General features: G+C 43.2%; 4 protein-coding genes and 1 long non-coding RNA gene across 7 annotated transcripts; 1 reads left to right on the top strand and 4 right to left on the bottom strand.

Annotated features, from left to right (window-relative positions):
- Positions 1-149: 149 nt before the first annotated feature.
- On the bottom strand, positions 150-2,865 carry LOC130535162 (ubiquitin carboxyl-terminal hydrolase 29-like). Of its 2 annotated transcripts, XM_057050072.1 has the most exons (9): positions 2,451-2,865; positions 2,109-2,364; positions 1,886-2,028; positions 1,701-1,800; positions 1,508-1,587; positions 1,317-1,416; positions 1,188-1,245; positions 961-1,118; positions 150-868 (listed from the first exon to the last, which is right to left on the bottom strand). In XM_057050072.1, the coding sequence occupies exons 1-9, from the start codon at positions 2,693-2,695 to the stop codon at positions 839-841; spliced, it is 1,170 nt and encodes a 389-aa protein (XP_056906052.1). In that variant the 5' UTR covers positions 2,696-2,865; the 3' UTR covers positions 150-838. The 2 variants fall into 2 exon arrangements, with proteins under 2 accessions (XP_056906052.1, XP_056906050.1); XM_057050070.1 differs by having other exon boundaries at positions 150-1,118.
- Positions 2,866-3,001: 136 nt separating this feature from the next.
- LOC130535183 (uncharacterized) lies at positions 3,002-5,181 on the bottom strand. The gene is made up of 5 exons (XR_008953042.1): positions 4,936-5,181; positions 4,737-4,863; positions 4,504-4,623; positions 3,106-4,292; positions 3,002-3,016 (listed from the first exon to the last, which is right to left on the bottom strand). It is a non-coding gene; the product is annotated as an uncharacterized LOC130535183 (long non-coding RNA).
- Positions 5,182-6,669: 1,488 nt separating this feature from the next.
- Positions 6,670-7,601, bottom strand: LOC130535176 (transcobalamin-1-like). Its single transcript, XM_057050096.1, has 4 exons — positions 7,443-7,601; positions 7,206-7,359; positions 6,962-7,098; positions 6,670-6,888 (listed from the first exon to the last, which is right to left on the bottom strand). The coding sequence occupies exons 1-4, from the start codon at positions 7,507-7,509 to the stop codon at positions 6,827-6,829; spliced, it is 420 nt and encodes a 139-aa protein (XP_056906076.1). The 5' UTR covers positions 7,510-7,601; the 3' UTR covers positions 6,670-6,826.
- A 7,941-nt stretch (positions 7,602-15,542) lies between these two features.
- Positions 15,543-18,340, top strand: LOC130535365 (ATP-binding cassette subfamily G member 4-like; the record flags this gene model as incomplete). Its single annotated transcript, XM_057050346.1, has 10 exons — positions 15,543-16,346; positions 16,447-16,564; positions 16,638-16,770; positions 16,882-16,932; positions 17,046-17,191; positions 17,283-17,406; positions 17,573-17,729; positions 17,809-17,909; positions 18,024-18,182; positions 18,254-18,340. Coding segments are annotated over exons 1-10 (1,293 nt in total), but the record flags the coding sequence as incomplete, so codon positions are not given.
- On the bottom strand, positions 18,331-25,657 carry LOC130535144 (pregnancy zone protein-like). 2 transcript variants are annotated; one of them, XM_057050026.1, is made up of 29 exons: positions 25,433-25,657; positions 25,159-25,339; positions 24,928-25,084; positions 24,810-24,862; positions 24,536-24,556; positions 24,268-24,433; positions 24,109-24,193; positions 23,920-24,031; positions 23,481-23,598; positions 23,301-23,410; positions 23,044-23,214; positions 22,613-22,834; positions 22,397-22,460; positions 22,167-22,312; positions 21,781-21,930; positions 21,469-21,615; positions 21,287-21,374; positions 21,079-21,184; positions 20,623-20,848; positions 20,410-20,536; positions 20,171-20,292; positions 20,033-20,084; positions 19,740-19,823; positions 19,461-19,637; positions 19,315-19,390; positions 19,084-19,240; positions 18,929-19,003; positions 18,613-18,775; positions 18,331-18,539 (listed from the first exon to the last, which is right to left on the bottom strand). In XM_057050026.1, exons 1-29 carry the CDS (start codon positions 25,516-25,518, stop codon positions 18,346-18,348), a joined length of 3,636 nt encoding a protein of 1,211 aa, XP_056906006.1. In that variant the 5' UTR covers positions 25,519-25,657; the 3' UTR covers positions 18,331-18,345. The 2 variants fall into 2 exon arrangements, with proteins under 2 accessions (XP_056906006.1, XP_056906005.1); XM_057050025.1 differs by having other exon boundaries at positions 21,079-21,374.
- Between the last annotated feature and the right edge of the window lie 882 nt (positions 25,658-26,539).

Raw genomic sequence — 26,539 nt, 5'->3', positions numbered from 1 at the left:
ATAAGATATTTTGATAGAAAATATAAAGACGTCAATTAAATGAAATACAAATTAGAAAATAGGTTCAACTTGAAAATACATATTTTAAATACATGTATTGAAATGTTACCCCTCTTCTTCCCCTTGTCCCTCATCCTCGCTTGGTGGCTTTGTCATCTCTGCCAGATCTTCATCAGTCAGCGGATGTGTGTGCGCATCAATCAGGGCATTAATGTCATCAGGAGTTATGTCATTAAAGCCGTCTCCTCCGAGCTGTTTAGCTAGATTCACAGCTGTACCTACCGCGGAGCGACGGATCTCGTTAACGGAGTCTCCGTTCGGGTTTTGCACTGCCTCTGGACACAGTTTTTTCCAGCAGGCATTCAAGGTTTCAGCTTTCATCTCCTGAATAGCCATCTGAATATTTTGGAGACATGAAGCAATGGAGTACCGACGCCAGTAGTCCTTTAGTGAGAAATCTTGATCCGAGTCCACAGCATCAACAAGATGTTGCAGGGTGTAACAAGAGTCCAACGATCTTTTTGGGCCTTAAATTGTGCGGATAACGTTGGTATCCAGCGGAACATTCTTTTCCTGCAGTTGTTAATCCACAAAGCTAAAGCAGACTCCATCCTTACGATGGTCTTGTGGCGGACAGTTAAAACCCTTTTTGCATCCTTGTTTAAACTTATTGCTGCTGTCCTCCTTATGTTATTTTCCTCCTCCTCTATGGAACAAACCGAAGATTCATTTATGCCGTGATGACGCCCGACAACTGCATAGCTTCTACCTTCCTTCAGCAAGTTTAACTTTTTCGGCGATATTTAGCATCTTTGTCAGCAAGGTTGTCTATAGCCTGTCATTCAAAATCATTTCTGACATCCACATCCTAAGAACAAAACAAATAGACACGACGTTAGAATGATGTCAGGCAATTCCAGATTTTACTAACTGTGTCACAGTGGGAGTGTGGGTTCTTACATTTCTCTTGTAAAATAGAATGTAGCCCAACCTGCTCCGTTGTTCACAAACTTCAGCCCCATTTGTTGGATAGACAGTTGCGTCATTGAGCATCATCCAGGGGTCTGAAAAGTCATCTGAGCTCCTGTCTGGATAAATACAATCGCAGACATAGTGTCCTGAAAGAAGGGAGATTGTTGCAGTTAAGATTTTAGCTCTTTTGAAGGTCAGACAATTGTAAAGGTTACCTCTGTGTAATGTCCCGAGATGACTGATGACGCTGACCAGACTGTAGCAGGCTGCACCCTTCAATAATGTTGAGAAAAGGAGATGTTGCTAACGCTCATAAGATATTGTGTGGTAGGGATACTTTTTACCTGTGCAGATCGAACTATGATGTCCCTCTGAAGCTTGACAGGGTCGGATATCTTTGAATTTGTAAAGAAACAAAATCGCTTCAACTGGAGGATGAACACACTGCAGGAAAAGGTTGACAGTTGTCAGGTTGACAATTTCTGACGGTCGTCTGTCGCAAAAACGCTTTGGACCACGTTGTGATGTGGCTCACCGTGGTAGAGATTCCAAAGATGAACTGAGAACTGATCTACATCCTTCACACCACTCACACTTGAACAGAACTTCTTCCTCCTGTTAAAACAACGCAAAGACAACAGGCAGCGTAAGAAGAGGCAGAGAACAAGAAAAAAATCAAACAGAACCAACTGTGCTCACATGACAGGATGAGGACCGGCAGAACTCACCGTAAAGTACCTCTGCATCATCTCCTCTACCGTTGCTCCAGGTATCACATCCAGAGACAAGTTTGTATATTGGAGCTTCCTCACGCTCTTTATATTGCAGCTTCATAGTAAAGAAATATTTGACATTAAAATGACATTAGCATCATGCTTCTGACAATAGCAGCAACGCAAGACTGCACTTTTACCTCTTGCATTTTCTGACAGAGTTGACGCAAAAATCCATGTGCTTTTTCACGGGGCAGACGATGCTCTGAAGGCTTTGCTCTGATGCGGCTCTCATTGCCATGCTAATCTGATCCAGGACCGTGGTCAGGAACTCATGAGCGTCCTGCAAACACAAGACCAGGGCGTCTGACTTCCAGCTGGGATGACGAGAGACAATGAACTAAGTGAAATCAGCCAACTCACATGCTGGAGGTTTCCCATGAAAGCAGGAGCATTCATACTGACGGCCAGTTTGAATGACAGAAGGAGCTTGACTTTAGCTTTTTGGTCTGTTGAGGTGTGGCTTTTCCTCAGCTTCAATAGCTCCTTTAGCATTTTGGCTCCAGGGACGTGTCTCCAATCCTTCTCCAATGAACTGATATCATTCATAAAGTCAGTCAAAATCAGGAGACTCTGCAAGCTGGAGTTCATGTAGCAGGTCTGGCCGATGTTCGGAAGCCTACAATGATACCAGAATAACGACTTACCACTGACTGACCATACCGGGCCGATCGGATGGGAGGAACATCTGGTGGATATACTCACCCAAACGATTGAACAGTCGAAAATGTTTTTGCAGGTGTCGTTTCAGCCCTGGGAAATTTGTGACCGATCTCCTCTGACCTGGTAGATCTCTCCTCTGAAAATGTCACCTTTCTTAAAATACTGTTATTATCTTTCTGAGCCTTGCAAAGGATGTTCCTCGGTACTGCCTTTATTTCTTCTGGTTCTTGTATTTTTTCTTGGTTTTTCTTGAGTGCAGAAGGAAAAGGCCTGTTGAATAAAGTCATTGCCAGTTAGAGTTGGCATTGGAAACATTTTAAAATTGACAGGTTACTTTCTACACAAATGGGAAGTACAGTGTTTGAGAGTTTAATTGTAAATGACCAGTTTTTAGTACAACATTGGGATCCTATCTGTCCCATTTATTTCAATCCTGAGCCAATCTATGCTGACCTGGTTGGATTTTTAATTTTTAATTCCCTAACATTTGAAAGCCAGTAGGAGTTTAATTCATATTTATAATTCAAGATAGAAAAAAGGAAGCAAAAAAACAGGAATGCTTACACTGAATATGGTGATGGCTCTATAATGGTGTCTGGGGAAGAACACTGAGGAAACACAAAAAGGCCATGATGTCTCAAATCAAACGTATCCAACTCTAATTTTCTGAACATGACTTCAGTTCTGTTGAACATACCATGCAGCATGAAAACAAGCTGTGCCACCAAGGCGTCTTTTCATGTGTGTCTTCATCATCAAGACAAGATACGGTGGCTCCCTCGTAGGTATCGCTAAACAGAAATTGTCTTTAGGGTCTTGTTAGACCAAAGAAACTGACAATTAAGAGTCACAGGCTACTTCAGTGGCCTTGTGTAATAGAATTTAACGGTACACCACTAACAAGTTAAATTCTTGTCTGGTTCAAACTTTTGTTGGGGACTTTCTTTACTGGTTGTTACTGATTGTGATTAAGTTATGCTTTAAATTTATAACACTAAAATTAGATAATCCATTTAGAAAAAAATAAAATACATTTCCTTAATACAACAAATATTGACATTACATGTAACTGTCTCCAAATTATTATTTTTTCCAATTAATTTTAATACCTTTTTTTGGAGTTCTTATTAGGAGATGCACTTTTCTAAACACAAAGAAAAGGAACATTGAGAATAATAGGTTTTTCATTTATACAAAAAAATGACAACAGAAAAATGTACCTGTACATAAAACATACCTTTTCTTGAATAAGAAGCTTTAAGTACTTCCAAATCTTCATAATGATTGTGTGAATATATATTATATGCTGGATGGGGAAGGGGAGGCTGTAGTATTGCTGAATTGTCTGAATTTAATTATATATGTTAACTGTTAATATTGTTTTCCCCCAACACATTAAAGTGTATATTGCTTTGTTTAAATCAGAGTCTGGCATTGAATCAAAGACAATTTTTCAACCTTTGGAAAAGTTTTTATTTTGTCCTTTTAGATTTGTCCACCTTTACATTAACAGCAATATCGAACCCAACAAAATAACAGGGTGAAGGTGCCTAAATGCATAAAAGTGAAGCTTTCCTTATTTTCTAAATGATGAGCCCAGAACCAAAGTGCAGGAAGCTCATTTCCCCACATATTGTGTGTTACACCCAAAACTAATAAAAAATTAATTGGAATATGTGTCTGCCACATATATTGCTTGTCTCGCATACGTGTATAGTTGTGTGTATGGAAAAGAGCGACACACTTTCACATATTTTTATTGCAGCTTGTCAGTTTTTGACAAAAGTTCAACAAAATCACATCCTTTGGTCACGAGCCATCACACTCAAAGCTGAGTAAACCTCAGGTACACGTTGTCATCTGGGCAAAGCTGATAGGAAAGATCTGAGAGAGTAAAACATGGATTTAATCATATGATGAACTTTTTCACCACCTGCAGCCTAAATCTGGTTATTGGGAGAACATTGATGAAGTCCTTCTAAAAGATGCCTAGATGGTACTAAATGTTTCACCAATAAGTGACTTATTATGGTCTGTTAGGGGCCAAATTATCCACAATTCCCACCTATATTTATCAAGAGTGCAGTTCACTTACTGATAGGTCTCACTTCTTTCCCCTCTGGGGTGTAGAGAAGGGTCTCCCAGAATCTCTTGTTATCCCCTTCCCCTTTCCGCCACGTACGGTCCACTGCCGGGCACGCTCTTGGTTTCAAAGCTGCCATGTGCAACAAAATTAGTGTGAAGCAAAGTGAGCGTGTGGAAGTAACTGCGCCCTTAGCAGAGTGGAGCACCGCACGCACAACAAATGACTATCATTGGATACCTTACCTGAATTTGTGGTAGTTAAATGCCTCCAAGGCTTCAAGGAGGGTCTGATCTTTTACCATCATGACCCTGAACGCCTCGTCTCGGTTTTGTATTGTATTCTTGAAAAACAGTGAGAATTCACACAGTTCTGGAGAGAGTAACACCGAGTCATTAATGGAGAAAAGCGGTTAAATGGATGCCATTCATGTATTTGTCTCACCAATTGGTTGTATCGTTGTTTGGTTCTCCATGTTCTCCTATTCTAACACTAACACACCTTCTGATCCAACACAAAGAAGTGACTGAATTTTATCGGAGCTGGAAAAAGGCCACGACAGTGAGGGAAGTTGAAGAAAAAATCCTGGCAGCAAGAGTTGCGCGTTTCCTGACTGTCAGGTTTAGTTTACTAAACTTTAGTCTGAAAATCTTCAAAGAGTCGCCTACAAAAGGCTTGAATAATCATTTGGATTGTATGTATTAAATAGATTAGATTAGATTGGATTAGATTCAACTTTATTGTCATTACACATGTCACAAGTTCAAGGCAACGAAATGCAGTTAGCATCTAACCAGAAGTGCTTAAGTAGCAAATAAAACTGTGCTGGTATATACAATATATACACACAATGATATATGTTTATTATATCAATCTATATGTTTGTATTTACAGAGTTCACAGATATGTAAAGGGTATATAAAAGTCATTGCAACCAAGATAAATATATATACAGGCTGTAACTATGGTGCTGAATTTCCTACAGGATCAATAGAGGTTATTTATGCAGTTTTTAACTATGTGTATGTTTTAACTATACAATAAAATATGCAAATATGTCTCTTGTATAAATTAATCATTTTCTTCTCCACCCAGCATCCATGCCGATTCTTTATTTTGCTGAAACAGGTGTTGGACCGGGGCACTTAGTCCTATTCTGGCCCCTCTCCAGTGGCTGCCTGTAGTTACTTTTAAGATTCTTTTTTTTGTTTGTTTCTGCTCCTAAATTGTGGAACAACCTGCCATTACATACTGGACAGGCTCCTATACTTTTTAAAAAGCAACCTTAAAACACATTTTCACACTGGCTTTTAACATAGTACAAGACTTTGATCCTGCTTTTATTGTTTTATTGCTTTTAGTATTTGTCTTGTGTTCTTTTATGGTTACATACATACAGCATTTTGTATCGACTATAGTTTTATAGTGCTTTAGTTATAAATATTGTTAGTATTGAGCAATGTCGTAGTTGGACAGAAGTAAGAATTTTCCAAATAAATTTCAACATTAGAGAATAAAGGAGAAATGGACTGGTAATACTGGGACCTCACACTTTGTTGGAAGTGATTGTGACCCAAATCCCTCAACCTAAAAAAAACCTAAAAACATGTCTTCACCATCAAAGAAACCTTTGAAGACATGAGGACCAGCCAAAATGTCACACACATCCTCGTATTCCTGTCTTTCATAGACATGTTACCCAGCTCAATAATCACAATCTGCCCTCAACCTTAAAACCAACATCTTAGCCCTCAAACAGACCTTTGAAGTCATGAGGACCAGCCAAAATGTCCTCACTTTGCTAGTAGAGAAGTACAGGAACACACTCATTCTGGTATTTCTATCTTTCATAGACATCATACATTAACCAGCTCAATAGTCATCAAAAAATACCCTCTGACTCTGACCTAAACCTAATACTGGCATCAACCATAAAACCATGTCTTAACTCTCAGACAGCCCTTTGCTAGTAGAATGATTTTAGTAGTCATGTAGGACCCACCCTAAAAACCATGGAAAATCAAACATTGGCATAAAGTCTTCTGATAAATGTTTGACTTGCCAGTTTTGTTGGAGCTCACAAGGCCACAGCTTGATAAGCACCTGTTAGCAAATGTGTTGCGCTCTACTAATGACATTAAAGCTCCTTACAAAGACTTGAACAGAACTCAATTGCTCGTAAGATTTTACATGAAGTTGTTTGAAGGTCCGTTTTTGCCACAAAGCAACACATTTCCCCCGATATCCCAGTATAACCAGACCCATTCAGCCACCCTGGATGTGCATGTGTAATTATTTGAGCGCTGGTGCTGATTTCAAACTTGTTGCTGCTTCATCACCATTTGGTAAAATTCAGGATGATTGTTTCATTTGGATTTGGAATATAACATCCGATACCTGCAAAGTCAGCAGCGTGTTAGAGATTGTAAAAATACAACAGAGATTAAAGAAGTGCTTGCAGTGAACTGACCAACATCAGATCTATTTAGTTGGCCATCTGGAGTCCTGACCAGTAGCTCCCAGTATGTACGGTCTTTATCACTTCCAGCCAAGCCATTGACGCTCTCCAAGTATGGACCGTAGTTTGGGTCTTCCGTGTAGGTGAACCTGGCAGAAGAACCATCTGACTGATCAATATTTCACCTATCATTGGCTAACATACATAAAACCCAAATGAGTCCCCCCCCCCCATGAGTAATATGTGACATTCTTACGTAAACCCTGCGCTGGAGTTCATGAGTCTGTTGAGTCCACCCAGCAGGATCCCTCTGTAGACTGTGCCGGTGCTGTAGTTCAAAAGAGGCGTGTTGTTCAGGTTGCCCTGCACCACCACAGCAAAGGGAACTGACACATTGTACGATGACTGAGCTGCATGAAAAGAATGAGACGTTTTCACATCCAGTTAAAGATTAAAGGGTTGGAGTTGTGTTGTAAGTCCCTGTGAGGCTAACATTCAGGTCGAGCCGCAGGAAGTACCAACAGCAGCGCTACGGAGAGCAGAAGGAGCTTCATCATCATGGCTGCTTGGTGGGCGACAGAGCTCAGCTCAGCTCTCCGGCTCCATTTTTATTCTCGTCTGCAATGTTTACACTGCCAGCTTGCTTGATCTGACTGGAAATCCTGATAAGGTTTTCCATTAACTCTGCTCAGACGTCAAACATTTGCAATGTTTTTGTACAATTTGGATGAGTCAAGATTGTGTACCCTCCCTCTCACCCCAAAAGGGACAAAGTGGTTAAGAAGACGAGAAGTCAAGGTTTCTGTGAGCAGCCATGTGCAGCTGTCAATCATGGTGGTTGTGGACATTCACAAGCATGTAAAAACCGGACAGAAAGGATGTCTCGCTCTAATAATTCAGGCTCCTTTTGAGTTTTACTTTATATCCCATGGTCGAGCAAAACCGCAGCTGCATTTAATTGATAGAACCATTTAAGTGTGGATCAACCAGTCTGTGATGACTTCAGCCAGAGAGGGTGGAGCAGCAGTCACAGTGTCACCATCAAGCAGTGTTGTGTTTGGTTTTGTCGAGTCCGAACACGTCAGGATTCTGCCCGTAAGATGTGCAGTTGTGTTGATGAGTTGTGTCTTGCCACCTGTTACATCGCCAAAGAATCCAAAGTATTCACCTGAGAAATTTAACGATGTTTCCAGTATACACAGATTTGATACACACGCACACACATTTTTATTTTCATGTATTTAATAGACCCAACCCCTTCAATAAGCCTACCCAGACCACCCGCTGTTGTGATTGGACAGTCCGCTGTCGTATTTTTCTATTTAAAATTAAATCTGAGTACAATTGGACTGTTAGGTTCAAACGACCTGAAACATGAGAAAAACAAATGAGGCAAAGACAACAGTTTTGAATTTTACTTGCAAGGAGAACGGAGAGATGTGCTCAGTTACAGATCTCCAACACATTCTGACGCACACCTCCTGCCATCCTAACTAGGAGGTCCCTAGTTACCCAGAATTCAAATGCGTCTAAAAGGAGGGGGAAACACAAGATAGCAGGTCCCAAGCAAAGCAAAAGACTGTAAATCATAATGGTGAGATTAGACGTAGGTCTTCACTGATTTGATTAGCTTAGCTCGCGAACAGCACATTCTTCCATATCAGACAGATTAAAAGAACACCTCCTGGGTCATACTCTGCAGCTCTGTCTCCAGTCAATGTCACTTCCCCACAGCAGCTGCATTTCTGTCGCCCTTGACCAGAGAAGTACGACTTGACACATCAAGCATCATGAACATTAAGCATTAGCAAATAATAAGAAACATTAAGTAATGAGAAACAATATAACAAGAATAAAGAATATAACAAGGTAAAAGCAAATAAGAGATAACTTTAATATAATGGATCTAACATTTCCCTCCTATTTATCACATATTTGCTTCAAATTCTCATAGTCATTTAACAACCTCTTCCAGTAGATTTTCAAATTCATGTTTATGAACACAAATACATTTACACTCAGAAGAAAGTTAGTTCAATTCACTCATAGTCTTCAGAGTCTGTAGTCAAATCCAGCTCTTGTCTGTAAATTAAGGGATACAACTCGGCCATACGTTTTTTCCATGGGAGTGATATCTGTGGTGATAAGGCGGTTAATAAGAGAACGCAGGCAGGGAATACAACAACAGTGAGACTACCATCCGACGCAGTGTTGTTAGGAATGAAGGTGCAACATTGATCTCCCAACACAGCACACACACCACCTTTCTCAGCTAACAACATATCCACTGCGATCCTGTTCTGGAATGCCATAAGGGAAGTAGCCGACAGTTGGCTATGAACAGCCTCAAAACCTCTCTGAGTCCAATTTCCTAAACGTTGAACATTGTAATGGATGTAGTTGATTCTGTCTACATTCTTATTTATTGTACACCACCAACAAATAGAAGATTCAAAACCAGCAGCTACTTGATCCACTAATGCAGGGGTCGGGAACCTATGGCTCGCGAGCCAGATGTGGCTCTTTTGATGATAACATCTGGCTCGCAGATTTCGGCTTTTTAATCTTATCATTTGTTTTAATCCATCAATCGATTTTCCACTGCTCATGTCTTGTTCAGAGCTGCAGTTGACTGCAGGAGCGATCGTCCATTATTTTAATTGGATGATAATAGCCTATGTTGGCCGTTGCTGGGCCGTTGCTGGGCCGTTGCTAGGTAAACAGGTACACGCCCCCTTTTGAATCAGTCGGCTCGGTCATTAGCTCAAAGCTAACCCTTCGGCGATGAAGATGACGAAAAGAAAAAAAGATGACGAGTATCGTTCATTTCAGGACGAATGGACTGAAGAATTCGCCTTTGTGGAGAGAGCAGGTCATGCGGTGTGCCTAATTTGCAATGAAAAAATTGCATCGATGATCTCCACCAGCTAGCTTGCTTGACATCCAGTCATTCAAAGCGCGCTTTGGAGAATTTCGTGAGCGCTCCAGTCTTTTTAAGTTCATCACCCATCCAAACGAGTGTTCACTGAACACAGCCGACCTGAGTTACATTCCTGATGTCACAGTCAGAGATTTTGAAGCAGAAGTGGCAGACCTGAAGGCCTCAGAGATGTGGGTGAATAAGTTCAAGTCACTGAATGAAGATTTGGAAAGGATTGCACGACAGAAAGCAGAGTTGGCTAGCAAGCACATGTGGACAGAAATGAGTAAACTTCAACCCGAAGACGAGCTGATTATCAAAACTTGGAACGCGCTTCCAGTCACATACCACACACTGAGGCGTGTGAGTATTGCTGTATTGACAATGTTTGGATCTACGTATTCATGTGAGCAGTCATTTTCACATCTTAAAAACATCAAGTCCAACCTACGATCACGTTTAACGGATGAAAGCCTCAATGCCTGCGTGAAGCTTAACCTCACCAAGTACCAACCAGACTACAAAACCATCAGCAAATCCATGCAGCACCAGAAGTCGCATTAATGGTGAGTATTATAACAACATTATTTAAAAGAATAAATTCAGAGGCTTGTTATGCTCACATTTAATTAAATTCAGTCTTGAAATATATTATATGGCTCTCACCAAAACAAATTTCTAAATATTTTGCTTTTATGGCTCTCTGAGTCAAAAAGGTTCCCTACCCCTGCACTAATGTATACTCATCCGGAACACCGCGTGGAACACCGATAGCATCAATATATGTAGGAACATTTTCAGATAACCATGTAGATCTTTTATTACGACGCCACTGTTCAGGCATAAATCCATGCGTGTGAGTGACTAATTGATCAGCCGGCGTAGGAAACACAGAAATTAGCATAAGAAGTGTTACTAAGCACATAGTCCTGTAGCTCTCATAGGCAACGTATCAAACAGTCTCTCATCCCCACACCACCACCAGAAATAAAATAAATAACAGAGACACAACTTCAGAACATTATAATGCATGCATGAGCAGCAGGGTGCAACAAATGAACTTTCCAACAGACAAAAAATATACATCATTTTACAGTAAGAACAGTTTTTCGTTTTGCATTGAAGATTGTATCAAAATACTTTCAGAACGAACAAGCGATTTAAAAAGGTGTTTAGTGAAGCTGAAATAATGGAGCTGGTGAGCTTCAGGTGAATGAAAAGCTTACAGGTCAAATACAGCATAAGAGCTGACCTGCTGGTAGTTACAGGCCAAGGATAATCTTTCCATGCTGCAGCGTTGTTTCTACCCAGGATGCTAGGTCTGCTAAGGCTGGTGAAAGGAATTGTCATGGTTGTGCTTGCATTTGATGGCAGACACACCTGTGGTGCTATGGAAGGAATGCTGCTGCAGTCACATTGGTCCTTTAGGTTGTTATTTACACTTCGCCTGTCATGCCATATTTTGGTAACATTCAATCTTAGACCTGGGGGTTTCCAGAGGTATAATACAAATAAAAACAAGCATATGAAGAAAAAACACACTCCCAAACATTTAATTGCATTCTGTAGCCACTTGGGAGTCATTTGAACTTATTCGGTTTCAACTTTGTTGGAGTGAGTTGGAGACTTTGTATAGCTATTGTGATTATCAGGAATACTATGATTACAGTTAGCACCGAGGCTAGTATGCTACAGCATCAGCCAATCTTCTGTATTTTTTTTTTTTTGTATTATCTTTGGTTTATTTTACCCGCTGCTGTCCCTGTGAAGTTTATGAAATCGGTACACTATTTATGGACATCAATAGACCATAACCTGTTGAAGTAGCCTCCCTAAGTGAGTCGGCGGCTCTGAAACCTTCACTGACGTTCGGGTCTACCCAGACTCTATTCGTCTAAGTCCACCCTATTATCAGACTTTGCATCACCTTCCCGGTCGGAGTTTTCAACAGAAATGACCTTCTTGCAATGACTGAGGTGTACCCAGGTTGATCTTTCAGCTATTTTAGCAGCGGTAGGTGTAGACAAACGAACTTGGTCAGGTCCTTCCCACTCAGGTGAATACCAGTGTTTCTTTTTTACGCTTCTCACTAGGACCCAGTCGCCTGGCTCCACCGTTCTGTTGGGAGACAGAGGGCGTCTCAGTTTCATGACCTTGCTTTTGTTTTTCTAACACTTTTCTCATGTAATCAGCTAGATTAGACTCGTCATTTGTCTCCCAGTAGTTTGTGAACTGAGGAAGCCTGTACGGTCTTCCAAATAAGACCTCATAAGGAGTTAGGCCTGCGGTGCTTGTAATGTTTATATAGAGCTTAGCCAAATCGACACATTGTGTCCAGTCTCCCCGTCTCTCCCATGCATTTCTTCAGTCTGTTTTCAATAGTGCCATTAGTTCTTTCAACTAAGCCTGCGCTCTGAGGATGATGGGAGCAATGGTGTTTTAAATCAATATGAAACATAACACTGATCTTTTTAACAACTCGATTTACAAAATGAGTACCATTATCACAGTAAATTTTTTCTTCACTTTTATTTAATTCTATGAAGTCCATATTTATAGTTTGGAATGGCTATTGGGGAGCAGGAAATTTTCCTCTCCTTGGTCTCAGATTTCCCTGTGAATTATGTCTTGCACACGTCAGACATGTTCTACAAAAAATTTTGTCCTACCGTCCCTCCTGTTGAGACATGTGTTACACCATGACTCAATATAGCAGCCCATTTATACAGATTTTTTGGTAGGATAGATTTTCCTGCTGGTCATACATAGATTCTTCTTTTAAGGTTGCTCATTTTTCTTTGATGAGCCATCTATAAACAAAAATGCTCCAGTTTTTAAAGGTTGATCTAAATCACTTCTACTTTTTGCAGTTTGTTCAGCTAATTCTTGGCATTCATGTTGTTCTCCGTCATCTGTTTTGCGCCTGTTTTGTGCCTTTCCTATGTCTTTCCTATGGCTATATCTCTCAACTTACTTTGTTCCATCTATATGTCTCTCAACTTACTTTGTTCCAGCTATATGTCTCTCAACTTACTTTGTTCCAGCTATATGTCTCTCAACTTACTTTGTTCCATCTATATGTCTCTCAACTTACTTTGTTCCAGCTATATGTCTCTCAACTTACTTTGTTCCATCTATATGTCTCTCAACTTACTTTGTTCCAGCTATATGTCTCTCAACTTACTTTGTTCCATCTATATGTCTCTCAACTTACTTTGTTCCATCTATATGTCTCTCCTTAATGCCTCAATTTCCAGGTTTGTCTGCAACTCCAGAATATCTGTAGTGCAGAGTTTGCCTGAAAAATTCAACTTTCTTCTTCACCTTTCCTGACTTATTTTCCCCGAACCTTCTGCATCTCCTTCCACAAACTTTTCATCCCCCTCAAGTTCGGCATCCTTTTTCTTGAACAGCGGCATGTTGTACTATGTGGTCTCACAGAAAAGTTCTCTGGCACACAAAGGGAGGACACTAACCCTTCTACTGTGCACTATCTGCACAGCGGTGTTAGTTTTAAGGGATGAAACCCGTCCTTTGTCCCCTGATCACCAGTACTTTGTTTTCTTATGAGCAAAATAATAAAACACAGGACTAGCAGAGTTCTCCTATCAACTCTTTCAATGGCTTAGTCCTCCATTCACACACAAACACAATTTCCTATTTTCTTAACTTAAAATTATCTTAAAATTACGGCTAAGTTATAACCCACTTAATTATGGCTAAGTTTAACCAGGTCTCACCTCTGAGGCAACAATTTGTTGTGAGTTTAGCTGTCCTTTGAATCCATAATCAGTTATCTACTTATCTAGATTAGTGAGTTTCTTTGGATTTTGTTCGTCGATGAATTTCCAGTCCTTACACCGCAATTCATCTCTGGGCCTTTGTGACTTTGTGACTTTGTCACCATGTGACTACCATTTGTGTTGTGAGACAAAAAGCTTTGTGGATTTACTGCAGTGATGGGTGAGATTTGGCACCATCTGGTGGTCAGACAACACCAGACCAGCTTTCCCAGGTGAGACAGGGATTATAAAAGAAAATACAGTAATTTAGATGACTTCTTGATGTCTTTGTCATCTCAGTGGGAAATAAACACTGGGCAAAATCAGACTATAGTCTTGTGTGTTCCATAAACATAAACCCATACCTGCCAGAGACTGTAAAGATTATAACAAAAAGGGACATTTCTCTGAGCCGGAGGAGCCATCCTCCCCATGTGACACCAGGAGCTGCATACCAGGTCTTCGTCCGTGGATCTAACTCCATCCCACCTATCTCGATCCGCCCTCCAGCCTCTGTTCCCCGGCTGGCAGTGATGCAACAGACTGGAACAGTTTGCTCCTGAAAGCAGCAGCCGTTGGGGATAAGAGCATCCAGACATCCGGACGGTCCCGACAGCAGCCAGCGTAAGAACTCTGTCCCGTTTTCAGCCTTTTTAATTGTGTTCTGGATGAAACAGCAGCTACGGTCACTCCTGTCTGCACTCATGCAACACTGTCTAGGCTAATGATGTGTCTCCTGGGTGCAACACTGACTTTTGACAATAAAAGTTGTAAATTGTGACACACGGAAGCCTGAAAACAAGCGGTGGATGCTACTATTGCATGAGCAGAATACATGAGGAATAATAATGAATGAGCAGGTTATTTAAAGTCTTTGTGTTTAAATAATTTTAAAAATTTGATTGTCGTACAACAGAAGAAGCATCTCAAGAAGTAATCTTGTAAAAATGATGTCTGACATCAAAATGACCTGAAAACACCGTAGAAACACCGTAGAACCTTTGTTTTGTGAGCAGAAGTTGCTGTGGTTGCTTATTTGAGGCTCTGCTGGAGGAATGTTCGCCAGCGCTTACATTTTCTTTCTAAGACTTATTCCAGTGACTTAATTCGGGTTCTTAAAAAGTCATGGGAGAGCAGCACTGTTCACCTACTTCCTTGGTCCCATGTTCAGGCTTCTTACATTATGTAAGAACAGTTCTTTGAGACCCACAACGAGGGTTAAGGAAGCCTCTCGAGTGCATGTGCAGCTGATAATATTAGCGTCCGGGTGACACTACAGTGCTTATTATCATCGTGCCAGCAGCACTCAGACGAGACTTGAGGTACTCGTTACTCTGTACAGAACTTTTGTGACGTGTCCACACTTTTGTGACTGGCACTACAGTGTTGGATAGATGTATAAAATTATTCAGGGATCGTCCACTTTAGTTGTCTTTCATTTAATTGTTGCTCTTTTTTTATCTATTCTGTACGACTCAAGGGACTGTTTGTTGGACCCTGGTTACACCAGGACGTCGGCATTATTTAATGCCCTCAATTAGCTCTGTGGTACTGCAGCCTTTATTAATGCTAATATGTGGTTAATCCAGAAGGATTCAGCATTGTCAGATCCAGAAGTGTAACTGAGGCAAAGCTGTGGCTAAAGTGAAGTGGTGTGATCCCAGGTCACTGAGTTTCTCTCCTCCTCGCTCACCTTTCTGGACCTTCCCACTGAATTGACTCGTGATACGTTGGCATACGTAACCTGTCTTATCAGGATAATTTGACATCCAGAAGATTTTCCATTAGCTTTATTTTCAATTCCCATACATTAGCTTGACTCGGAGCTTGGTATTTCACCTGAATCTGCACTTTTTCCCAAGAGGGCAACCCTAACCCCTCTGGTTTCACATAGATCAAGGGTAGAAAAGTTGATTTTAATCCCCAAGGGGATTAAGACCCTCATGAGTCATTAAATGAGACTTCTGTCTCGAGGGGGAAAAAAAGAACAAATTACTGTACCACCTTAGAGTTTGGAACCGTTTTTTTACTGTCGGCATAGCACGAAGTAGATTAGACCTATCACCATTTTGAAGATCTTTAATCAGCTTGCAATCACAGGACAGTTGCATATTTCTGCTTCTTACAGTCTTGCCAGAAAAGTGGAAATGGATTTTGTGTGATGTTGTTCAAACCGTGAACATCTTTTCCCAGGAACTGTATATTCGTTCCCATGGAGGCTGCACCTAGAAGACATGTCTGCGGTGGTACAGCAGGTGTCCTCTGATTGGAAGACAGACCAGAATGGCGCTCGCTTTCGCCAATCACGAATGAGGGAAAAAAATAGATACACGATTAGTACAATGACATTTTTCTTAGGACATCTACTAGCATGAAATTTGATAGTATGGTCGGTCCAGTTCTGGAGAAACTGAGTCGGGGCAGTAATAATGTAATAATGTTCCTTCCGTTTCTTCCCTCCAAAGACTGAGAGCTAATATGGACAACAAGGCACTGGAGCCTGACTCTGTGAGCCTCCCCATGGAGGAGCCCATTGTGTGTAATGGGGGCCAACCCCAGCAGCACCTGAAGAAGGTTGAGAACCAGATCACCGAAGCGCAGCGTTTTTCCCACCTGCCCAAACGCTCAGCTGTGGACCTGGAGTTCGTTGATCTTTCCTACACCATCCAGGAGGGCCCATGCTGGAGGAGGAGAGGTGAGGAGGCCGCAAGGAATGGAAATGATTGATTTCATCCTCTACTGTGGCAGAGGTTTGTGATTTCTAGCATTGTTCAAATGCTTGGTGACAACACCAGGTTTCAAGGCCCTACTGAAGTGCCTGTCTGGGAGGTTCTGCAGTCGAGAGCTAATTGGAATCATGGGGCCTTCGGGATCTGGGAAATCCACCTTAATGAACATTCTTGCTGGATACAGGTGATTGTGAATTGTTTCACATCAATGTTTTTGAAAAAACTACTACAGGTAATTCTTTTGTTTCTCCCTCCAGACAAACTGGAATGAAGGGCCAGGTCTTGATCAATGGAAAACCCCGGGACCTGCGGACATTCAGGAAAATGTCCTGCTACATCATGCAGGAAGACAAGCTGCTGCCACATCTGACTGCACGAGAGGCCATGATGGTGAGCAGAACCAGGAAACCCAAACCCTGTCCTGAAAATGAAACTGCTGTTTACAGGAGAGAGAAAATCCTGCTAAACTCAGAAAAAAAGACACTTTTTTCTCTGCTGCAGGTTTCTGCCAACTTAAAACTGGATGAAACTCTGGATGTCAAAAAAGAACTGGTGGGCTAGTGTCACATTCACTAGTGTAACATGGCCTCTTGCCCAATGACCCTATCCGAAACCGATTGACGGTTTCACTTTTGAGTTGTTCTTTACCTGATTTCTCCATCTAGGTCAATGAGATTCTGACCGCACTGGGGCTCCTGGATTGTGCCCACACTCGCACCAGTTCACTTTCTGGTGGTCAGTGTAAACGACTGGCCATTGCCCTTGAACTGGTCAACAATCCTCCGGTCATGTTCTTCGATGAACCCACCAGGTAAATGTCGCCCCGAAGGTTCCTGTGGACATAACAACAAAGAGCTTATAAAACCGGCCCTTCATGTTGTCTCCTCTGACTGTGTTTTTAGCGGTTTAGATAGCGTGTCTTGCTACCAGGTGGTGTCTTTACTGCGTTCTCTGGCAATGGGAGGACGGACCATCATCTGCACCATTCACCAGCCCAGTGCCAAACTGTTTGAGATGTTTGACAAGGTACAAGTCTGTCAACAAATAAAGGAATGAATGGGCAGTTTAGAATTACCTCTTGAGAGCAGTGTTGGGAACTCAAAGCTGCTCAATCAAATCAACTGTCAACGACAGATGTTCTACACAGATTCTTGTTTTTAACAGGCTTTTGGTGTCATTTGTTCCCTTGCAGCTTTACATTCTTAGTCAGGGGCAGTGCATCTACAAAGGCTCAGTCTCATACCTCATCATCGGTAACGATGCAAGCAAGGTCTTTAACAACACCGGATTCCTCTTCTTCTCTATGCTCTTCATCATGTTTGGAGCACTGATGCCAACCGTGTTGACATGTAAGTAAAAGGAAGGGAGTGATCCTGTCAAAATCCAGTATGTTTCTGTTAAACTGAACTTTCATGGACCTTGTGGTAGTTCCTCTGGAGATGTCTGTGTTTCTGCGGGAACATCTGAACTACTGGTACAGTCTAAAAGCCTACTACCTTGCCAAGACCATGGCGGATATTCCATTCCAAGTGAGCTGCCTCTAGTTAACTACAGAATGCAACTCTGTCACCTAGCATCATTTAAAGCATAAATCTTGGTTGTTTGCTTCAGCGAGTTCTAACTGAGTCAACTGTGTTTGCCAGGTGATCTGCCCCATCATGTACTGCAGTATTGTATACTGGATGACAGAGCAGCCTCCTGAGGTCAGCCGGTACCTTCTCTTTATTGCCCTGTCCACCTGTACGGCCCTGGTGGCCCAGTCCCTTGGTTTGCTGGTGGGCGCTGCCTCCACCTCGCTGCAGGTATTGCAGCTTCTGACCTTCTAGATTTCTTTCTCTTCTCTGGATAACGTGTGTTTTTCATCTCGACCAAGGTCGCCACGTTTGTTGGACCTGTTACTGCCATCCCAGTTATCCTCTATGGATGTGATTTTCTACGTCCCAGGAAGATCCCCATCTCCTCTGCTCATACCTGTGTAGAGGAGAAGCCTCCATAGTAGTTCTGCTGCATGGAGAGCCATCTGACGATGCGGCTGGCGTAGCCCAGGTCTTCGGTAGTAGGAGAACCACTGAGTTTGGCGAGCAGAACGTAGGAGCCGATCTCCACTGACAGAGAGCCAAACCCCTCATCTGTGCTCTGGGACCAGTGGATTAAGCCCCCTACGCAGGCCACAGGTTCAAATGGGTCAACAGGACCAGACTGCAATGGTGCCCTTCAGGGCTTCTGACTCACCTTCCTGGGAGGCAACCGAATCCAAGTGCTGCAGGAGGAAATCACGAGTCTTCAAGTCTCCAGCCAGAGAGAAGACGTAGGCCATGAGAGCTGTCGTGTAGGTGTTGTTCAGGTTGTTGGTGGATTCTTTGAGGCACATCATGCTCCTGTGGACTGGAAGATCCTGCAAAATATACCGTGAAAATGTTTGGGTTTTTTTAAATTTCTGCGACCATTATCGATCTAAGTTATATAAAAATCTGTCTGTGTTTTCTTCTATTCCTGGACCGGTCCAGCTCTTTAGCTTCTGTCGACTTTAGCACCGTCGAGTACTTACAGTAGCCGACATGTTCATCTCCAGTAAGGCGGCCGTGATGTAAGCGCTGAGCGTCACTTCATCAGAAACTCCACCCTGAGGAGAGGAAGCACCAGTCAAACCATCAGCATCGCCCACATCCAGGGTTGGAATCTCGGGGCGGCCCATTAGATCACCTTCATCCTGTTGTTGAAGAGTTTTCCAGACTGCGCAAAACAGCCGTCTTCTTTCTGTCGGCCCAGCAGCCAGTTCTTGGACTCGTCCATCTTTGTCGGGTCGATGTAGATGAATGCCTTCGCTTTTTCAAAAGATCTCACCACGAAAGCGGTCAGCCTGCGAACAGATTATCATCAGCTCAGGAATCTAGACGTAGCGACCTGAGCAGCCTGACTAACGTTTCTTCTCACCAGGTGTTCCCGTCTCCGATTCCAAATGCGCTGTAAGATCCATCCCGGTGTTTGTAGTTCAGCTGCCTCTGATATCCTGGATAAATTAAGCGCACATTCAGATTAGGATGACAGACATATTCATCCTCCATGATCCGGCTCCTCACCGCTGGTCAGGAAGTGGATGGCCTTCTTTAAGATGTCATCTGTCAGCTGTTCTGTGCTTCTCAGGTACTGTAGGATATAGATGTTGGGGGCCAGGAGCGCCATGTTCTGCTCCCCGCATCCGTACGGCATCTTCAACAGTCCATCCAGGTTCTGCAGAGCCCGGCCCATGATGTCGCCTGCAGGACAGCCGGGTTGAAGTACGGCGAGCGCATTGAGCAAAATGAACCCGTCCGTCTAACGACGTGACAAAACCCATTTGAATGAAGTAATCTGATTACCCAGCACAGATACTAAAGCTCGGGCTGATCCATCGATCGCATTATCAGGAAGTTCTAGTTCGACTTCCTCTTTCAGCACCTCATCTGGAAATAAAACACACGCATGAAATCCCGTTTCAAAGGCAGAGATAGAAATATTTAGCATAGAGCAATGGTTCTGATGGCCTTTTAGTGCTCTATGGATAGAACAGTGGAGGGAGAAGGGGCCTTTTCTGATACCAAAGGCTACCAGCAGGGGGCAGATAGGACGCAATGTCCATTTTTAGTGAAACCTGGATGTGAACTGGACTGACCGTTTGGACACAGCAGCCAGTTATTTATTTTTTTCATCTCCGTCCCTTCGGCCTGAAATTGAAATAAAAAAAACAAGGCATGACCTTCCCATCGCCATGACAACGTATCGCACATGCTGTCAGCTGATGGGGTTTTACCTTCACGATAAGCGACCGCGTGACCGTGTCGATGCGACCTCTCTCCGGCACGCTCACGATCTCGTTGTCACATGATGCGTGTGATGCTATGGCCTCGGCGCTCACAGTTACGTTCACAACGCCTGTAAAGGTGACGAAACACAATAGTTTTATGAGAAATTCAACTGTCTGAGAGCCGTTGATGTGGATCATTTTAACATTGTCATATAGATCAGTCTAACGTTTTTCGATGGCCTTACCCAACACTGAGGGCACCATGGTCCAGCTCAGGGTTTTGCGTTCGCTGCCACACAGACAGGAAGTGTACTCGTTTCCGGACAGAGGTGTGAGGGTATATTCATCCGATGGGGTTGCTTTCACGCTGACCTGTTGAAGACACGGCTCAAAATATTTACAAAAAAAATATAAAAACACAACTACAATCCAGAGAAGATGAGCGAGGCATCGCGCACCATCATGCAAGTGGACTGGTAGTTGAAGACGGTTGCCTTCAGTTCAAACTGCTCGCCGCGGATGATGGAGTACGGCAGGCTGAGCTCCAGGAAGAAGGGCTGGAACACAGTGATCTCGTTCTGGGGAGCTAGGCCGAAACCCTGAGGGGACAAGCAGAACGCCTCCGTCTTCCAGGTGGTGATGGTGTCTGGGACAGTGAGGGGCAAATCCGTCTGTGCAGAGTCTCTGGAGGTAGCAAAGAGGCAACACACAGATTCAGCTAATCTTCAATCACGCAAAAGGAGTTTCCCATGGTGGCTTAATCAGATTATACTTTGCTCAGGTGTCAGAGGATTCAGTTACGTCTCACCGATTGGACATGGTAGGAATTATATCATTAGCGTTAATATGGCTAGCAACTAGAAGGCGGTGTTTTGGGGACATTTTTATGGAAGCTGAGTAGATCAGAACCTCACCCGACTTCAGCCAGTTTCCACACCCAGGTTTCTGGGAAGAAAGTGCGGACGGTTTTGATTATGCCTATTCCTGGTGCCCCAAGCACACCATATATCACACGTGGTGCTAACCCGTGAAGAAACACCACAACAAGAGTCATTGCCAAAATTTCAGTAATGTACAACTTTCGCATCATTCGTTTTACAAGAGGGGGAAATAACAGCTCACACATGCCACGATAGTACTCCAACCCTTTGAATTTCACACATGATGGCATCTTGATTAGCAAATTTGTGGCAACCTTCAGACCTAAACTCTGGTTAGCACAGGCAAAAGGAAGTCACGATGAGTTAGAGTTTGCTTTTTAGTGAATATACCACATAGTGTTGAAAGAACGAGACAGAATTTACCTGAAAAACTGAATGAGCATCATTTTCCTCATCACCAGGTGGAACGGGCAATGTATATCTTTTTTGCCTCAAGTGTAAACACGGTTCAGAGTCCTCAATTTCATATGGGATACCAGAAACTGTACTCACAGGCAGCAAGTTAAATATCTGAAAATGAAAATGGAAGCTGAAGCTGGAGATGAACCCTGGCTAAAGCATCTTCACACAACAGAACAAATATCCCTATGAAGAACCACCTTCTAGCTGGTCGGACTGGGCTTCTCCAAGAACCTTAACAAATATGTCCTGATTAAATTTGGTCCTGGCATTTACCTTGTCAGCGGTCATGGTCTCCCCGGGCTCTAGGATGAGGACGCTCTGGTCAATGGCGCTCACGCCACACAGAGAGTTTGGAAGAGCCTTCAGCTTCAGGTTGACTTCCTCTCCCGGGACAGCGGAGGTCGGGGAAAACTCCACAGACACCTAACACACAGAGTAGAAGTTTAAAGGAACACACTGTTTCTAACACAAGTAATGAGGCGACAATTTAAATTAAAAGTCCAGCGTGTGAGATTTGGCTCCATCTGGCTAAGAGGTTACAGATCACAAGGACTGAATAACCTGGAATCCACCTCCTCGGCCCTCCTGGAACCTTTTTAATCCAAACAGCAGCCGTTTCGTATGACAGTGTGTTAGCTTGGACTCGTACGGCCACTGACCTTGTTAAGGAAGCATTTGGTCACGGTGAAATCGGCCTTGTGGGCAATCACGTTCTCGCTCGGGAGGATGACGTACGCCATGACCTGCAGGGCCGGTGACAACTCTGGAGACATTTTCACACTGAAGGATATGCTGCCCTCCGTCACTGAAAGAGAAACGGAACGTTGATGTCGGAAAAGCAAAGCACTCAGACTTCCAAAAGACGCTATGAAAAACTGGGGTGGCCTACCGGGATCTTTCAGAATCTCCACCATTTTAAATCCCTGAGTGATGATTATTCCTCTTGACACAATCTGGGAGAATTTGTCACAACACAGTTGATCGCGATAATCTGAGGAATTTGACCTTTTGTACAGTGTTAGCATTACAGTTAGCACTTGTGTTGAGGGGCATTTTTCTTTGAATTCTGGGTAAATGTTTCTAAAGCGCCCTAGTCGCTGCTCACCAAATATATCACATCCACATTTCCTGCAGTTTCTCCCACGAAGTTGTATTTGATGGAGATGGTCTCCTCTCCATCACACGAAAGAGCTTCCTCCTTTTTGTTCACGACCAAGGAGCTGACAGATTTGGAAAAAGGCAAAGGCGGCTGGAACACGGACACTGTGTGGTGGGCGCTGTCAAAGAATGGTTCCAGGAAGTTACGGTCTTGTCGTACGTCTGAGGCCTGATTGGACGGAAGGTGCTTTTAGAGTTTGTCAAATATGTTTCATGTTTTTATAAATGATTCTATTCTTAAACGTTATATTGATGTCCTCTGTTACTGATTCCATTTCGTTCTGACCAGCAACTTAACATAAACCCGACTCCCAGTGGCCCCTTGTGTGATGTCACTGGGGCCCGGTGATGTGTGATTGGCCACATTCAGTCACCTACCTTGAGTCTGATGTCCTCTCCATTGAACAGTGTTGTGTTTAATGAGAAAGTGGCAATTCCCTCGGCATCTGTGGTGAGGTTCAGTAGCACCCAGTCCTGCCAGCCTATAGTGTTCAGTAACTGGATCTCCATGTTAGGGACGGGCGTATCGTTGTGGTGAACCGCTTTAATCTGCCGGAAATGAGAAAAGGGGCATCCCATAAAATCACCAAAGCTTCTAGACTCTGACGGCCTTGAAAACCATCTCTTACGCCCACCTTCCCCTCCAAAGTGGATTCCTCATTGTAAATCTTGGGTGTTTCAACAAAGATCAACTTTCCAATTATATAAGAGAGCGCCACAATTTTCTCCGCTGGAAGTGAAGTTCCTGTGAGGAAAAGCAGCCGAGTTACAGCAACACAACATCCTGAACGAGCAGTAAGACTGGCAAAACTTGCCTGTCCCCTCCTCCTCCACGCTGGCTGTGATGTGGAGGGAAGGGTGAAACGCCTTAGCTTCTATTTTGGTGAAAACCGACATTTTGGGGTTGAATTTGGCACAGCCGGTCTTGTCCGTCTGGATAGCAAAAAACAAAATTGGAGAGTTGCTGAATGTTTCCCGACAGATTTCTGATTATTGATCACGCTGAAGCCTTTTTGCTGATGATTTTATAAAGCTAAAATTGATGAAAATGCATTTTAGTTCTTAAAAGCCCAGCGTGCGTGCGGTTTGTCGCCGCCTAGTGACGCCATAAAATGCTTGTGTGGGTTTTTTTTAAACTGAATTGATCTCTGAATCTTGATTTCACTCCTCTGCTGTGACCACTTCCGCTCATCTTTCAGCGGAGGTGTTACATTTTTCGATGGCTCAGAACCAGAGTTAATAACACTACAACACCTGTTTCGCCTCTTTGAAACACAGGCCTGGGATCTGATCGGTCAAATAGCTGCTCGGTCTCCGGCAAATCTCGATGTTCACCATCCCCGGCACAGGTTGTCCATACGTGTATCTGTTTGGATCAAAGATTCAAAGGGTAGGAGAGTGGCTGGTAATGGCTAAAAACACAAAGTGGATACAAGAACTTACTTTGCACAGACGTCCATTTCCAGTTCCTCTTTTCCAACGGTTACCTTGTTGGGCGCTTGGAGGCTCACCTTAAATTTTGGGAGGACTGAGGGACAGATGAGTTTTGGTTTAGGGGGGGAAGGGGCGGTTTGGTGCCAAATGAAAAGCTCTGCAACTTACCATATTTTTCCACCTTAAATCTCTTGTTTACTTGGTTTCCCTTCATCCAAACTGAAATGGTATACCATCCCTCGCGGACCTCAGAGTTGAGGGAATAGGACAGCTGCAGTATTGCCCCGTTGGACGTGGCGTTCAGCCACTGCCCGATCCGGTTTTGTTCAGGGTCCTGAGTGAAATCAACGAGGGAAAAAATTGCAGGAATCTGGAATCTACTTCCAGAACTTACGGGGATGCAGAACAATTAGTGTGAAATTTCCGTTTTCCTTACCAGAAGTTCGATGACATCGTACTGGAAGAGAGAAAAATAGAGATAAATGTGAAATTTTCCTCATAATCACAACTATGACTGGATACTTTGACCCTTCATCTGTGCCAGCTGTTTGCACACATGGATCAAACTGGTATCAGAGGTCAAAGGACACAACCTACGCTTTGTTTGGTTTGCCCGATTTCGCTCCTGCAGCTGGACTTTTGCATGGTTTCCACACATCATTACCTAACCCATGTGTGTACTGGTTCAGAAACACCCCCGGGGAACTCACCAGCCCTTTTGCAGGTCTCAGCTTGGTGTCCAGCGTGACGACTCTGAAATGAACTGAGAGGCGAAAAAAACGTGATTAAGCGGATTCTTACACACAGCCGACCGACCGGTCAGGTTACCTGTTTGACCAGGCAGGTAGATGGGCTTGTCTGTTTGGACGAAGGACTTCAATGGGTAGTATTTGATCATGATTTTTCGTGATTCCGTCAAGGAAAACTGCGCTCCGCGTACAGTGACGATGAGATTGTGGACCTTAGATTCCGACATCTCCGGAGCCTGTGGAAGAAACATGGAAACATTAGAACTGACGATGACCAGAGAACCAATCATGCAAGCTGGACGTTGAGGACCTGGAAGTTTGTGCATTGGTGGAATTGTTTGTCTGAAACTCTCTCAAAGATGACCATTTTGTTGTCGTTGTAGGTGAGAATGGCGGTCATGGCCAAAGACTCGTTGGGCTGCAAGAGACTGGCGCACAGCCTGCTCGTCGATCCAACTTCGATGACGGCGGGAATGGTCACCATGAACTGTCTGCAGCCACAGAAACATACAAGCATGACGGTTATCTCACCGACCGAGCACCAAATCTGATGGGCGTAAGAAACCTGGAGCAGGGAAACTCACGGTCCGGCGGCCACGCCATCGAAGAAGACCCAGTTGAGGCAAAGGAGCAGCGTCCACGTGCAAGTACGACCTCCCGGCAGAGCCATGGCTGACTGACTGACAGAGATGATCTGCGGAGTCCATTAAATAGTCTTTAGAGCCCTGCCCCAGTCTCTCTCTCTCTCTCTGTCACTCTCTGTCTCTCTGTCAGTGACATCAGACCTGTGACGTTCCTGCGTTTAAAGTCTGCTCATTATTGGCAGCATGTAAAATTTGAGTGGGTGCAGGTTTCTATCTGTCTGTTAGTCTGTCTGCACACTAACAGAATAATGTCCTCAACTAGCCAGTGTGCTAACTTATGGGTTAACTTCTGGGTTTAGTAGCTGGTGGTCTTTTAATGCCCGCCAAATAACGCCAATGAAGCATGTATAACCTCATATATAACGTTCCTACAGTTGCTGAGCACAAATGTGAGCGGTTAAAGGGCCGCCGATCTTGTTTGAACACAGCTGAACCCGATCCAAGGGTTTGCACAAAATAAATAATGTGGGAATTGTGGTGAAATATATCCATCTATCTCTCTATTCATCTAGTTATCTGTCTATCTATATATCCATTTAAAAAAACATACAATTCTATTTACAGAAAAGAACGACATGCTCACACAGGGCCTTGCAGTGAGCTGCAGACTCATTTAGGGGTGAACCCTGCGTCACCTACCCATATATCCCTGGGGACCCCAAAAGACACATAGTGGTCAAGAAAAAAAGAAAAGAGCAAATATTGCATTGTCATGTGTATGTGGACTCTAACACTGTCCCACTGCTGATGGTTTTTTCTGTATCTGCAGAGGAGAATGGCAGAATGATCCTCAAATCCAGGCGTTCTGAGCTTGTGACATCGTGCAACAGAAGAGGCTGTCATCGCTGCCAAAGATTTTAAACTAGAGCAATTTTAACATGGTTTTGAACATGATTTGTGTGAACGTTGTAGTTTTATTGCGTGTATGTATCTGTAGCTGTATGTTATGTTGTTTCTTTGACAGTAACTTTGATAAAATTGGAAAGCAAAAAATTAACCTCAGTGGGCGATTTCTGGCTAAATAAAAATTAAAAATAAAAAAGTCCT

The sequence above is a fragment of the Takifugu flavidus genome, chromosome 12 (genome assembly GCF_003711565.1).
Source record: "Takifugu flavidus isolate HTHZ2018 chromosome 12, ASM371156v2, whole genome shotgun sequence".
Lineage (NCBI taxonomy): Eukaryota > Metazoa > Chordata > Actinopteri > Tetraodontiformes > Tetraodontidae > Takifugu > Takifugu flavidus.
This window is presented reverse-complemented; position numbering and strand designations above follow the sequence as displayed.